The following is a 13,882-nucleotide window of genomic DNA, read 5'->3' as shown; positions in this document are numbered from 1 at the left end:
CAGTTGTGTAAGTGTTTACTAACTTATTCCACCCCAAAAGATCCATATATGTTACGAAAAAAGTGAACTGTTCAACAACCCTTTAATTTTGTATTAATTTCAACCATAAAAAGGTCAGCAAATACTTTAAAACTTAATTAGAATTTTTAAATTCTATGTCAAACTCCAAAACCAATAAAGGGAGTTTGAATTTTGGTCAAACCTCAAATATACCAAATACGTATACGTAATAGCTAGTATTACGTATACGCCACACTGGCGGCGGCCAAAATGTCGTTGACTTCCCAATTGGTTGCGAATTTGAAACGCTTTCGCCTGGTGACCTTCGACGTGACGGACACGCTGCTCCGCCTGGAGGATCCCCTCCGGCAGTACCATCGAACGGCGGAGGAGTTCGGGGTTACCGGGGTGGATCGCCGACGGCTGGAGCAATGCTTTCGCCAGCAGTTCAAGGCGATGAGCAGCGAGCATCCCAACTTTGGTCGCTTCTCGCCGGGATTGGACTGGCAGCAGTGGTGGCTCCAGCTGGTGACCCGCACCTTTGGCTGTGTGGACCAGGGACTGTCGCCCGAGAAGCTGGAGAGGATTGGCCATCGGCTAATAGACATCTTTCGCACTAGCGCCGGCTGGCATCATGTCGATGGCGCCCAGGAACTGGTGCAGTCCGTCCGCAATGCCGGCAAATGTGTGGGCGTCATCTCCAACTTTGACCCTTCGCTGCCAAAAGTCCTGGACGCCATGGGCTTTGCCAGCAAGTTCGATTTCATCCTGACTTCCTACGAGGCCGGTGTCATGAAGCCCGATCCGGGCATCTTTGAAATCCCCCTGAAAAGATTGCAAATCCCAGCGGATCAAGCCCTGCACATCGGCAACAAGCTGGACTTTGACTACGAAGGTGCTCGGAACTGCGGCTGGAGCGGATTGCTGGTGAATGACGGTGGCAACCAGCACTCCTTTGCCAGTTTGTCCCATCTCCTGGAGGCCCTGAAAACCCAACCGATCCAATGGTGATCCACCAAAGAAACTCGACTCAGGAACACAGTGTTCTTCGATTAGCTCATGGCTGTAGTTATTTTGTAGATTTCTTTAAGATTAAGAAACAGAACAGGGTGTAAAACTAGTGTTAAATATAAATACGCGTTGGCCTAGTCGCCATACTATATTCTTTTTGGGACATTCGAGGGAGGTTCTGGACGAATACGAACACAGTAAAATAATTGCTATATCTATCCTATTTGAACCTAGAAATAATTCAATGGGCACATAGAATCCTTGGCTTGGTTGATTGCAATCCAAGTCCAAGGAGCTCGGCACTTTTCTGAAGACTTTTTAACTTAATTCTTATCGAATGTGTCAAATTGTTAACGATATCTTAATTGACGTGCCTAATTTAACTTAATTGCAATGGCTGGCCGGAAAAGGGTGATTCTTTCCTTTAAAAAGTGTGTTTCCTTAAAGCATGATCAAAAATATTAACAAATATGTTTAAAATCTAAGAAATGTAATTGTGATCAGCCACAGAAAGTGACAATACATATTTTAAAAACTTATAGAATGTGTTAAGAGTTTCTTATATCAAAATCCTTCTATGTAAAACTAGAAACCCAACAATGGCTGGGAAAATTCACTTTTCAAATTAAACACTACACATTTGACTACCTATTTTACCTGGTTGAAAGGTTTCTCACTGTGGATTCGTGCAGGGCCACTTGTACGATGAAAACCTCCGCTCGAACGTCCCTGCTTATATGCCTAGTACGATTAGACTATTCCTGAAGACTCTTCCAGTATCTCGGTTAATATATACACACGACACTCGCACACAGACCTAAATACTATATGAACAGATTAAAAGTAAAAGCTAGTTTGTGACCCGAAGTGTTTGGTTGTTTTGTGGGGGGAATGGTGACCATTGTACTATTACTATGTAGCCTTGGTGGCCTTGGCGGGCATTTGGGCCTTGGCCGCCTTTAGCTGCTCCAGATTGAACTGTTTTCGGATCTCGGTGGACACCTGCCGGATGACCGCATCCGTGTTGGCCTTGAGGTCCCGCTCCAGCACATCGATGTCCACGTCCTTGCTCTCCAGTCGCATCTGCATGTCCGAATAGAAGTCGCAGAAGAGCACGGGCTCATCGGAACCATTCGGTGTCCTCGTGCTACAGTATTGACCCCTTCGATGGAGGTCATCGTTGTTGGTCTTGGCATCCAGGCCGAGCAAGCGTCTCGCTCCCAAGGGCAACTGCTGCTGGATCAATCGCTCGTGGTTCTGCGAGATGTGATGCTTCAGCTTCTTAAACTCCTTCACCTCGTTCTTCATGTACTTCACATAGCTGTACATCTTGGAGGTTTTCTTGGTGAGATTCTCCAGGCAACTGATGAAGTTTCGAACCTGTTGAGTGCGCGGCAAAGTGCTGGGATCCAGTCGCTCTGCCTCATCGAAGTGCTGCAGCGATCGGTTGAAATCGTGCTTCATGGCCAGCGCCGAGGCCAGAACCACATGGTTTTCGGCCACATGTGGAGCATGCTCCACGGCAGCGCTAAGTATCAAGTCGGCATCGGCTAGTCTGCCCATTCGGAAGAGTATGGTGCCCAGACTCAGAAGCGGTATGTCCTTGAATATCGGCGGAGCCAGCAAAGCAGCCAGCCTAGCGCAGGGCAAGGCTTCCCTGGCGTTGCCGCGCATCCGCCAGTAGTAGGAGCTCAGGGTGTGGAACTTCCAGGAGGACGGATGGTGCTGCAGTCCGTCCACGGCAAATCGTCGGGTCAACTCCACCGTGGCCATGCCCACATTGGTGTCATGTTCGCGCTCCAGAAAGGCAGCGGCCAGCACCTCGGGCTGAAAGCTCTCCAGATGGTCGTAAGTGGCCGGTCCCACGCTCAATCGATGGTAGTCACTGCAAACCGGCTCCATTCCCATGGCGGATGCACTCTTTTGGATGTGCAACTGCCGTTGATCCGGCAGATTAATCCTCTTCAGCTGCTCCGGCGTGATCTTCAGGTATGACATGCGCTTCTCCAGCATGTAGTAGTCCATGGCGCACTTGGCCTGCTCCGCCAGATCCTCCCCAAAACGCATCGAGAATCGCAGGTGCTCCACAATCTGTTCCCGCTTGCGCAGCAGGTCCAAGTAGGACCGCTCCACGTATTCACTGTACCTAATCTGCTCGAGAAAGGCCGCCAGATTCTTGGGCTCCCGCATGTGGAACGGTGAATCCAGTTTGGGCACGATCTGCTCCTCGCGCAGTACCCAGTGGTTGCAGGCCAGCAGCAGGTGGAAGACGCCGAGGAGCACGGCCAATGCCAGCGGGCACGGGCGCATCTTGGAGGAGCGGAGGATCAGGACGAGGACGTGGATTCTGGATGCGGCAATCCAAATCCAAAATATTCTGTTTGTTTCAAAAAAAAAAAACAAACTCGCCGGTGTGAGACCAGAGCGGGAAATCATTACATTGCATGCAAAGGCTGAGGTTACACTGCAGTATTAAAATTTAATTTGGTATTTTCGTATACTTTGAGCAAGGTATTCGGGAGAGCCCGCTTTAAGGTCATACTGAACCTGTGCATTTCGAAAAAACGTGCGGATTTTCTGGAGATATATTTGGAACCAATTTGTATCTCTTGACATATCCTAGACAAAATGGGTGGCCAGGGAAAGATGATCAACAGGAAGCGGAAGTTTGTGGGCCGCAAGGCGGACGATCCGGAATTTGATCTGGACAAGAAGCAGTTTAAGGTGCTCCACTTGAATGCCAACGAGAAGCGGCTGATCATCGTTTTGGAGGGCGCCCAGCTGGAGACAGTGAAGGTGGGTCCTAGAACTAATATAAAAAGAGAAAATCCTAATGTGTATGTAATCCCCAAAGGTACACAACACCTTCGAGCTGCTGAACTGCGACGATCATGCGGGTATTATGCGCAAAAACCAAAGGGATCCCGGATCATGTCGTCCGGACATCACCCACCAGTGCCTGCTAATGCTCTTCGATTCTCCCCTGAACCGGGCTGGTCTCCTCCAGGTCTTTGTACGCACAGAGCACAATGTCCTGATTGAAATCAATCCACAAACCCGAATCCCCAGGACCTTCAAACGCTTTGCGGGATTGATGGTCCAACTGCTGCACAAGTTCCAAATTCGTGCCAATGACTCCTCCCGCCGATTGATGAGCGTGATCAAGAATCCCATCACGGATCATGTGCCGGTTGGGTGCAAAAAGTACGCCATGAGCTTCTCTGGCAAACTGGTGGCCAATTGCCGGGATCTGGTGCCGCATGGCGAGGAGGGCAGTGCCAGCTACGACGAGCCCGTGGTCATTGTCATCGGAGCCTTCGCACACGGCGTCCTGAAGACGGACTACACGGAGGAGCTGTTCTCCATCAGCAACTACCCACTTTCGGCGGCCATCGCGTGCTCCAAACTCTGCTCCGCCTTCGAGGAGGTGTGGGGCGTGGTCTAGGCCCTCCGATTATTGTTTTTTAGGTTAGTCATAGCTAGTAGTTAGTCTACATCTATTCTTTAAATGCGTTTCCATTAAATTTGGTGGAATTCCAAGGACTGCAACCATTTTTTGTCTTTAAAATAAACTTGCTAAATAGCGTATTTCTTATAATCCTACAAAGGAATTGATTTAATTGCATTACAAAGTCAAAATAAGGATTGAAATGATATAGCCCCACCAAAAAATAGAATCATTCATTTGAGTTCAATCAAATTGGATGAAAATGGAATTAGTAACTGAACCATACAATATACGTGCTTTATTAGTTAATATTACTAAGGTTTAAAAGTGGTAGACATTTGTATAATCCATTGTTTTCGTCAAAAGTAGATTTAAATGAAGTAGCTAGTTACATCCAAATCTATTTAGTTGCATTTTTAAACAGCTTGTGCAGGGAAAGCATTTCAGTAATCTGCAGATCTTATTTCCCCTGATTGAAAAGGCAATTGAAAACAGAAAAGATTGTTGCATATATACCATTTCCGATTGCGCCTGGATTATCTCCGACCAGATTGTGGGTCATCACCCCGTGGACACACTCTTTGTATTTTACAATAAGTTGGTTTATTTTTGTATAGTTTGCAGTTACAAAAGACAGGCTTAGAAAACTTGAATAATTTTGAAAGTACGTGGATTTGATGTCCGTGATTTACGTTAATTTATGCTTAACTAATTGCCAAATAGCCCTGTTTTCTTGAAGGGTTTTTTGCGGGACTGAGAGCTCTATGGGTTTTGTTATCCAGGGGGAAGGTTTTAAGGATGGATTCTCTACTTGGCACCTGGCTTCTTGGTGCCCACGTCGGCTGCCTTCTTCTCCGCCTCCCGCTTGGCGGCCGCCTCCTCGCGTTGCTGCCGGATCAGGGCCAACCTGGCCAAATCGGCTTTAGCCTCGGTGGTTTTGCCAGCGGCATGGAGTTTCTCGTATCGTTGGCGCGCCTTCTGCTTCTCGATCTGTTCGCGCTCCCTTCGGGACAGCTCCGGCTTGGGATGGGCACCTGCCCCCTTGGCCTCGGATGGACCATCGTCCAGCTTGATGGCCGATAGCTTTTGTGTGGCCTTCTTGGTCACCCGGTTGGGATTCTCGATTTCGATCAGCGAGGCCACACCCTTCTTGGCGTCGCGCGCCTCGCCCTCGGAGTCATCGTCGGAATCCTCGCCAGACTCCGATTCCGATGAACTGGCCCCAGCGCCCGCCGTCGATCGCGCCTTTTGATTGCGATTCTGGGGGACTTTACGTGGTGCGGGCGCCTTGGTTTTGGTGGAGGAACTTGCTCCGCCGCCCGCGCCTCCTTTGTCCTCGCTCTCTGAGCCAGAGCCGCTGGTCTGGTCGCTGTCCGTCTCCGATTCCTGCTGCAGTTCCTCGGGCGATGTGAAATGGCGACTGCGACCCTTGTGGTTGACGAACTTTCCTCGTGGCATGATGATCTCCGGGCTGATCTTTGGGCTTGCCTGCCTGAGTGTGGATCTCCTCCTGGTTGATCTCTGGACCGACTGCTGCCGGCTGTGCTCTGTCCCAATTTAACGACTGCAAAAGTCGTTGTATCCCGCGGAAATACGCTAAATTTAATCACGTTGGCCTATAAAAAAAAAAATTTGCACTTAATGTGTAGTGTTGTACAGGGCCGGCGTTGCGGGTGGGCGGGCAGTGTTGCAAAGTCTGCGTGGGTGAGTTGGCAGGGATGCTCACGATAATTTTTGGCGCCCTCTAGCGTTCAAGTTAACAATGGCTAACCGTTTCCATAACCGTTCAACTCAAAGCGGGAAATTTAAAATGTTAATGGTTTAAGCCCGGAAATGTATTTTTATTATTATTTTTTATATATGTATGTTTTTCCGGTTTTGGGTCAGGCCTACTGAATGTATTTATCAAAGTGATCGCTCTATATTTTGTAAGCATCAGAAAAACCACTACGATTCATTTATTTGTTTAACACTTATAAATTGTTCAAAATAAAGTACGAATAACTAAAAATAAAAACAGCTGTGATTAAAAAATAATAAAAAATTAACACTTTAGCTCTTTAGTTTACATATATTTTTTGAATTGTTGTTAATGTAATGTTGTTGCAATGTACACTTCTTGCAATAATTACGAATAAATTATTTTATAAAAAACAAACAAATTAATATTTGATCATTTTTTTTTTAATGTTTTTATCATTAAGTATAAGCAGACTATTTCTCTTTTAACAAATTTTGGGTTTACCCTTAAAAGGTTTTGTACATTTTATTTTATTAGTTCCTGTTTAGAAATCTTAAATGCATAGTATTGAAAATTTTGATAACTTGACAACTTATGTCGTGATCCATAAAAATCTAAACTTTATTTTGGGTCCATTCGGGGCGTGTGCTCTTCAGGTCTTGTAAAAAAAAGCAAAAAGCCTAAAATTAAAATAAATAAGGCACACGTGCTTTGAATTACCAATTAGGCGATGGCAAAGTGTGAACTGGTGTTAAAATTGGCCGCTTCTTTTTATTGGGTCACCTCCAAAAGGAGGAAAAATCAATTTTACTTTTACTGAATGATGGTGTTTATGTATATTTCTCTTTTTTCGGCCCCGCCATTTTGTCGAGCCGCTGCAACTGCAACTGCCGAGAATCTCGAGATACAGAAATGCACATATATATGGGTACACAAATATAAGATGCACTGGGATTGGTCTGCTGCTGTGATTTGTGGGAAAACCAGTTTTCTTCACTTTCCACTGGGCGCTGCCGGTTGCAACAAATAAAGCGGCAATAATAACCAGAAATCGATGAGGCCTGTAAGCCGAAAATCGAACATTTGCATATTTGTGTCAGCGCACATTCCTCGATATCATGCATCTCATTAACAGAAACTCTCACATATAACTTATTGATTTGTGCGGCAAAAACAGGAGAAAAAAACCAAAAATATAATATACTCGAAAATTTAATGCACGAATTAATTATGAATTCTGTGTGTGCTCGCCACGAAAGCGGCAAACAAAAATTCAAAAATTCATGGTAAATGCTGCTCTTCCTCGCCCGCTCTTCATTTTCCCCCTTTTATTTGGACCCTTTTTATTTCGAATAAATGCAAATGAAAGTTCTTTATTTATTACAATTACACCGGCGAGATGCTGTTGCTTTTCGGCACTTATGCACTTAGAAAGTGCGCCATGCAAATGAGAAGAAATTAGTTAATGGAATTCTAATTGCGTATACGCACTTTCTTGCTGCGTGCGTCAATTTTTTATACGATTTTATAAGATCGGTGGGTTTATTAGAGATATGGGTGTACGCATGGGTTTGTGTGTAGTGCAGGTGGGCCAGCCTGTGGGTGTGGGGATGTTTGAGCACTGGCGATGGGAAGTATGATCCTAACTTTGTCATAAGAATTTAATAGAAAAATTGTTATTTAAATAAAGATACTTTTCAACATAAAAAGAGAAATTTAAAATATTACAATAATAGAAAATAGGACCTTTTAAATATTATCATGGGATAATCATAGGTCAATAAATATATTTTTCAAAAATGATTAGAAGCTATTCATACCTAGCACTTTTATCTTTTTCTATATCTTTTTTATGTTGCCCAACTTTTGGCAGCCACTGTATGGACAATCACGATTCGTGTGGCATTTGGACAATGGACAATGGACAATTCTCCCGGCTGGGCTGCACTTTACTTTGCTCCGATAAGATCGGAGATATATATAGTAGAGCAGGCACTGTGATGTCTCGCCTTAAATGGGTCGATGACAGATTGCGGGCTGGTGAGGCTGATTGTGATAAAAAGTAAAGTGAGCACAATCGAAACAAATTCCCACCTAATATCGTTTGGTGAACTCGACTTCGGCCTCTTCTGCCGATTTGGATGTCGTTTCTTTCCATTTCATTTGGTTTGGTTTCGCTGGGCTTATTTTCCATTGGTCTGGGTGTGTAATCAGCACTTGATATCAGAACGAGAACAAGAACAAGAACAAGAACAAGGTGTGTTGTTACTTGTCACTGCTACTGTTGCTGCTGCTGGTGTTGCTCGTTGATGTGGATGTTGCTGCTGCTGCTGATGTTGCTGCTGCTGCTGCTAATGTTGCTGCTTCGGTAACGTGCGTGACATACGAATAAAAGCTGCTGCAGACTTACTGTATTATTATATCGCCATTATTATGCACAAGAGCAACACTTATTTATCTCCGCAGTTAAACACATCTCTTTATTCTGGCAATTGATTTCTGGACGGGCATTATTTTATGCTCTATTTAAAAAAAAGCTATTGTAAAAGTATATTAAGCACATATAATATTATAATTATTTTATATTAAATATTTTTTTGAATTTTTAAATTTATTAATAACAGAATGGCAAATATTTATATAGGTAATTCTATTTTAAACAGATTTGATTTATAGAAGGGTTGATGGATAAAATAAAATTTGACAACTTTTTTAAATGAAATAAAAATATTTGTTATTAACCCGATCATTGAAAAGTAAATTCTTAAGCCTCTATATTTTGTGATCTATCGTTTTTGGAGAGGGCATTTTAGCTGCGATCTATTGGTCAGTCCAAAAATCCCTCAGCCCATCTTGGATTCTTCGGCGGACCTGGATCACACCCAACTATTTGGCCTGGGGCTCCTCTTCTCGGGGCCCTGGAAATTTACGATGCTTCATTAGCATTCACACAGAGTGGACAATAAATGGCCGCAGCTCAGAAACGATGTCCCCGTTGAGAACGCGATGGTTGTTGTGTCTTCTTGCTTTTGGCTTAGTCCAACTGACTTAAGTTAGTCAGACTTGGCTAAAATAAGAAAATAGAAAAAACCAGAAAAAAAGAATCGCGGGTCAAACTATGATTTGGAATGTTTATTGGCTTTTGTTGGCCATTTTCGCTAAATGTCTCTTTTTGCGGGCCTTTCATACCACCAAATTCAATAAATTAATATCGTTTTTGACTCAGCAACGTAGAAACTTTAATCCCGCTAAGAAATCAGCTTTTTCTATCGCCCTTTATTCGGTTGTTTTTTGGCCAGACTTTCCATCAAAGGTCAATTTCGCTTTCTATACTCTTTATAAATGGGGTGTATTATATTATGTTGTTTGATTTTTAAGAAAAGAAAATAAATAACGTCATTTATTTTTTGGCTCGTGATGTTTTCAAGAAGTATCTACAATTATTGAGAATTTTTTAAACTTTTAAATTATACTAAAGCTTTTAAATTGGAAGTGCTTCAATTTCTTTAAAACATTTAATATAGGTATACATTTTTTTCAACGTTTTTATAAGAATGTAGGGTATTAACTTTTTAGAACTAGGTTTCCAGCTGTGCATCTCCATCAGTGAACTTTCGCACCACGTGGAAGTTAACCTTTTGTAGCGGAATATGTAGAAAGGCCAATGCCAATCTTCCAACTCCCTTTGTTCGTTCTTTGTTCTTTTGGCCCACTGCCGGATAAATCATCTCTTGGGTGGAATTACATCTTTAAGCAGATGGCCTAAGTGTGAAAAGGAGTGACTCGGTTTTAAATTTAGTCAATAGAAATGCTAGATCTATTTTTAAAAACAGCAAAATTGGTGCGGAATGTTCAACTTTCCACTCCCAAATGAAGGGTTGGGATTAATGCACTGAGAAAAAATTGGTGGCCTTTTTAGTTTTTAATATTTTTAAGAATTTTTAGCGATTAAGATAACTTTCTTATCTCCGTTCTCTTTAAGGTTTAAGAACGTTTTCGTATATAGATTAGAAAACCAAAAATTTGCATTTTTCAGTATCTATTTAACATTCTTCAGTGTAAATATCAAATTTAACTCAATTTAATTTGAATTTTCTCTGCGTGCAAATCAATCCCAACCTAGATGACCCACAAAGGGCCCTTTTGGCAGAAACTTTCATCCGCATCGATGTGGGGTTATTAATGATCGGTCGATCCATTGACCCCAACAGAAAGTCAAAAGCCAAAAGACACATAAAACGGGTTCTCGGAAGAAAGCCCCAAAAAAAGAAGCTAGCCGATCTGCGAAGTGATGCTGAGCTGATGAATAATTCAGGGCCCTCGGGTTAGTAGGAAACCGTAACTGGCTGATCTGACCATATCGACCGCTGGTCAGCTGAATCTGTATCTGCTGCCGCGTTTTTGGCAATTAACTGATGGGTCAATAGGTCTGCGATCTGCGAGGTATTGCGAGCTAATATAAGCCGGTTGCCGATCGTCGGCTAGCTCAGTTATAGACAAGATGAGGAACCGCTGCTGTGTGTGGGCCTTGCTGGCTCTTTGGATGTGCCTGCTGGCCACCGGGGCCACCGGTGAGTCCATGATCGAGGTGGACGAGAACGGGGACGAGTACGAGCTGAAGCGATTCTACATCCAGGGTCGTCAGCTGCGGGGCGATGGCAGCCAGTCGCAGTGCGTGGTGACCAGGAGGAAGCGATCGGGTCGTGGCATTCAGTCGGGATCAGTGGCCCCAGGATCGGTGTCGGTTAGTTCCCAGCCCCTGACGGTGGAGGGTCTGCCCGCCAAGGAGCATCGCGAAGGAGGAGCCGTTCTGCAGGAGGTGGAGAATAGCAACAGGCGCTTTGTGGCCCTGACGGGTGTCCACCTGGAGTCCCCTGTCCACCAACAAGATGACCACGATGCGGAGGAGAACGATGATGATGATGATCAGGAGGATGATGAGGTGGAAGAGCAGTCTTCTAAGTCCCAGTCGAACTATGTGCCCGCCGCCTTGGCCTTGCCCCTGCAAAGCCAGACCAGTGCTGCCCATCTCAACCAAGGCGTCAGTGTGGTCGCCAATGCGGCCAGTCATGCCAATGTGGGCGAGGATGCCGGCATTGTGGTGGTCCAGTCGCATCAGCCACCCAAGGTCAATCCCGATACCCATGCCGTCTTCGAGCTGAAGCCCGTTCAGTCGGATGTGGACCATCACCACTCGTCGGTGGGCTTCTATCCCTTCGTGCAGCCCTGGGAGGTGGTGGATCAGCATGAGGATGACTACGATGAGGATGATTACGATGAGGAGGACTACGATGACTTCTACTACGGCGGCGGTGGCTTCTACAGGGATCAGCCTGGCTTCCATGGTCTTGGCGCCTACGAAGAGGAGATCATATCCGAGGACCAGCCCATCTCAACGGTGGCCAGCTGGGTCACTGGCGAGGATGATAGCGATATTCGTCCTGTCGTCAACAAGCGACCCAATCAGAAGAACAAGAACAAGAACCAAAAGATTAAGAACCAGAAGAATCAAAACCAGAAGAATCAAAACCAGAAGAACAAGCGCAAGCAGGAGGCTCAAGGAGAAGAGCAGCCTGCCAAGAGGAAGCAGAAAAAGCCACAGCAGGATAAAGGCCAGAAGAAGAAGCAGGATAAGGATCAAAAGAAGAAGAAGCCTGAAGAGAGTCCGGATAATCAGGAGATGGATGAACTTACCCCTGTTGATGTGATCAAGAAGCCAGTGGCTATGGAATCGACTTCAGCAGTTGCTGCCTCTTCGTCTTCGTCTACAAACACTAGCGGCAGCAATTCTTCGGCCAGCAATTCTACAGATCAGAAGAAAAAGAAGAAGAAGAAGCAACCTAGCAGCAACAGCAGCAGCAGCAGTCTCAGTCAGCGTAAAACTAAGAAGAAGAAGAAGCAGTCTAGCAGCAGCAACATCTCCAGCAGCAACAGCAACAGACGTCGCCGACCCAGCAGCAACATCGGCTCTTCTTCCGGTTCTTCCGGCAGCAGTTCCTCCATTGGAGGCTATCGTCGCCGTCGTCCGCAGCAGCAGTTGCAGCAGCAACGTCGCCGCAAGACGCAACAGCAGCAGAAGCGTCGCCGCCAGCAGCAACAACAGAAACGTCGCCGCCAGCAACAACAGAAACGCCGGCGATTGCAGAACAACAATCGGCAATTCTACGGCGATGAGCCCATCATCAATTGCATCTACATCAACAAGGATCCACCGACCACCACCACGGCACGTCCTTTCTGGAACATCCTGGGCCGCCAATCGGAAACGGAGTCGTCAGCGAAATCGGTGAATCCCGTACCGGAGGCTTCTGTCGCCTCTTCCGAAGAATCCCAAGTTGATCCCGTGGCCCAGCAGGCTGTTCTTCAGGCCGTGCGTCGCAACTTCGGCGAATTCGGTGGACGTAAGCGCACCAATCTGCGATTCGTCTCCTAGATGAACAATATTCTCTATAAGTCCTAATTTTTTTTTGCATATTTATTTATTTATTGTAATGCCAATCATCAACACATCTATTTTTTTTGATCGAACACGATGAAAGTTTTATTTTGAGAGAGACCCGCCTCTGGTGTGTGGACAACTTATTCGGGAGGCGTTGCATTTGGTTTTATTGATTTCTGGCCAAAGGGGGTGGCAGGTGGATGGTTTTGCAGGACAGGTCAGAAGAGAAAAGAACAGGTGTGTAACCTGAATCTGTCGCCCCCTGAATATGGTATGCTACACTCGGAGAAAGTGGGGAAATAATGCAAGGAAAACTTTTAAAAGCCCAACAAACTTAAAAAATCCATATGAAAGCAATATGTTAAGTAGTTGCCATATAAGATCTTAGAGATCATGTATTAGTATCATATCATTTAAGAAGTTGGCTTTTGTCTTAGACAAACTATAACCAATGGTTGGTAGTTTATCAATTTCGTTTCTTTATCCAAGTTCTTAATATTATAACCCAAGTTACAACGGTTTCTTTCAGTGTAAAAGCCTCCTCCGTTGGCCGCTTTTTCCTGGACAAAGTTGAAATCACCCCCGAGAGGAGAACTCCGGATATATGCCTCACTGCACAGGCCAAACAGTTCTGGGGAAGTCCGGAGAAAAGGGTTGCGGACCAGGGCCTGTTTTATGTCTTCCGCCACTAGATGGCGCTCTGTTAGCGGAATTCAAATCGCGCCACCTATGACCCACACTGTTCCATGTAAAGCACTGAAAAAAACAAAAGTTCTTTTAAAATATTTTTGTGCTTAAAAAGAATTGCTTATGTATTTATTTGTTTATTTTGCCAGGGCCTATAAAAATAAAATATTGATTGGGATATTTTTGGTTGCTAAATAAAGAGTCGTGAGTTTTAGGAAAAACAACTTATTCCTTGAAATTTAAATTTCCTTTTCTTTGTATTTCTTTGATTAATATTAGGTAAAAAATCTAGCTTCTGGATGGTATTTTCTTTCAGTGTCCCAATGGACTTACTGTGACTCACGGCGATATTTTGGATCGATAATTCCGTGTCCAGCAGCAGCAGCCAGGCAGCTGTGTTCGTACATATATACACAGACACATGTACAAAAAACGTATATATATATTCGTGTATCCACAAGATACAAGACCCATACTCGCACAGAAGATTACCCGCGATGGTTTGGCTTCCGCCCACTGGGAAAATGGGAAAGTTGGAAACTTTCTGTGTTGTTCC

The 13,882-nt window shown here is 44.7% G+C and overlaps 5 protein-coding genes across 5 annotated transcripts; 3 read left to right on the top strand and 2 right to left on the bottom strand.

The window, feature by feature from the left end:
* The first annotated feature begins 243 nt into the window (after window positions 1-243).
* Window positions 244-1,162, top strand: LOC108016990 (rhythmically expressed gene 2 protein). The gene has a single exon (XM_017083938.4). The coding sequence runs from the start codon at window positions 271-273 to the stop codon at window positions 1,009-1,011; it is 741 nt and encodes a 246-aa protein (XP_016939427.2). The 5' UTR covers window positions 244-270; the 3' UTR covers window positions 1,012-1,162.
* LOC108016989 (tetratricopeptide repeat protein 17) lies at window positions 1,043-3,440 on the bottom strand. Its single transcript, XM_017083937.4, has one exon. The coding sequence runs from the start codon at window positions 3,319-3,321 to the stop codon at window positions 1,924-1,926; it is 1,398 nt and encodes a 465-aa protein (XP_016939426.1). The 5' UTR covers window positions 3,322-3,440; the 3' UTR covers window positions 1,043-1,923.
* Window positions 3,441-3,538: 98 nt separating this feature from the next.
* LOC108016676 (ribosomal RNA small subunit methyltransferase NEP1) lies at window positions 3,539-4,560 on the top strand. The gene is made up of 2 exons (XM_017083394.4): window positions 3,539-3,807; window positions 3,866-4,560. The coding sequence occupies exons 1-2, from the start codon at window positions 3,640-3,642 to the stop codon at window positions 4,454-4,456; spliced, it is 759 nt and encodes a 252-aa protein (XP_016938883.1). The 5' UTR covers window positions 3,539-3,639; the 3' UTR covers window positions 4,457-4,560.
* A 479-nt stretch (window positions 4,561-5,039) lies between these two features.
* Window positions 5,040-6,122, bottom strand: LOC108016631 (28 kDa heat- and acid-stable phosphoprotein). The gene has a single exon (XM_017083327.4). The coding sequence runs from the start codon at window positions 5,915-5,917 to the stop codon at window positions 5,267-5,269; it is 651 nt and encodes a 216-aa protein (XP_016938816.1). The 5' UTR covers window positions 5,918-6,122; the 3' UTR covers window positions 5,040-5,266.
* A 4,606-nt stretch (window positions 6,123-10,728) lies between these two features.
* On the top strand, window positions 10,729-12,665 carry LOC108016741 (DNA ligase 1). Its single transcript, XM_017083483.4, has one exon. It carries the CDS (start codon window positions 10,744-10,746, stop codon window positions 12,631-12,633), a length of 1,890 nt encoding a protein of 629 aa, XP_016938972.3. The 5' UTR covers window positions 10,729-10,743; the 3' UTR covers window positions 12,634-12,665.
* The last annotated feature ends 1,217 nt before the right edge of the window (window positions 12,666-13,882 follow it).

The sequence above is a fragment of the Drosophila suzukii genome, chromosome X (genome assembly GCF_043229965.1).
Source record: "Drosophila suzukii chromosome X, CBGP_Dsuzu_IsoJpt1.0, whole genome shotgun sequence".
In the NCBI taxonomy this organism is placed as follows: domain Eukaryota; kingdom Metazoa; phylum Arthropoda; class Insecta; order Diptera; family Drosophilidae; genus Drosophila; species Drosophila suzukii.
Note: the sequence above shows the minus strand (reverse complement) of the source record. Positions and strands in the feature narration are given on the sequence as shown.

Excerpts from the sequence above, each read along its gene's own strand:
- LOC108016631 (XM_017083327.4), bottom strand. The coding sequence starts at position 5,917 with ATGCCACGAGGAAAGTTCGTCAACCACAAGGGTCGCAGTCGCCATTTC.
- LOC108016676 (XM_017083394.4), top strand. The coding sequence starts at position 3,640 with ATGGGTGGCCAGGGAAAGATGATCAACAGGAAGCGGAAGTTTGTGGGC. Across the intron at positions 3,808-3,865 it reads CCCAGCTGGAGACAGTGAAG|GTACACAACACCTTCGAGCT; the intron begins GTGGGTCCTAGA and ends TAATCCCCAAAG.
- LOC108016741 (XM_017083483.4), top strand. The coding sequence starts at position 10,744 with ATGTGCCTGCTGGCCACCGGGGCCACCGGTGAGTCCATGATCGAGGTG.
- LOC108016990 (XM_017083938.4), top strand. The coding sequence starts at position 271 with ATGTCGTTGACTTCCCAATTGGTTGCGAATTTGAAACGCTTTCGCCTG.
- LOC108016989 (XM_017083937.4), bottom strand. The coding sequence starts at position 3,321 with ATGCGCCCGTGCCCGCTGGCATTGGCCGTGCTCCTCGGCGTCTTCCAC.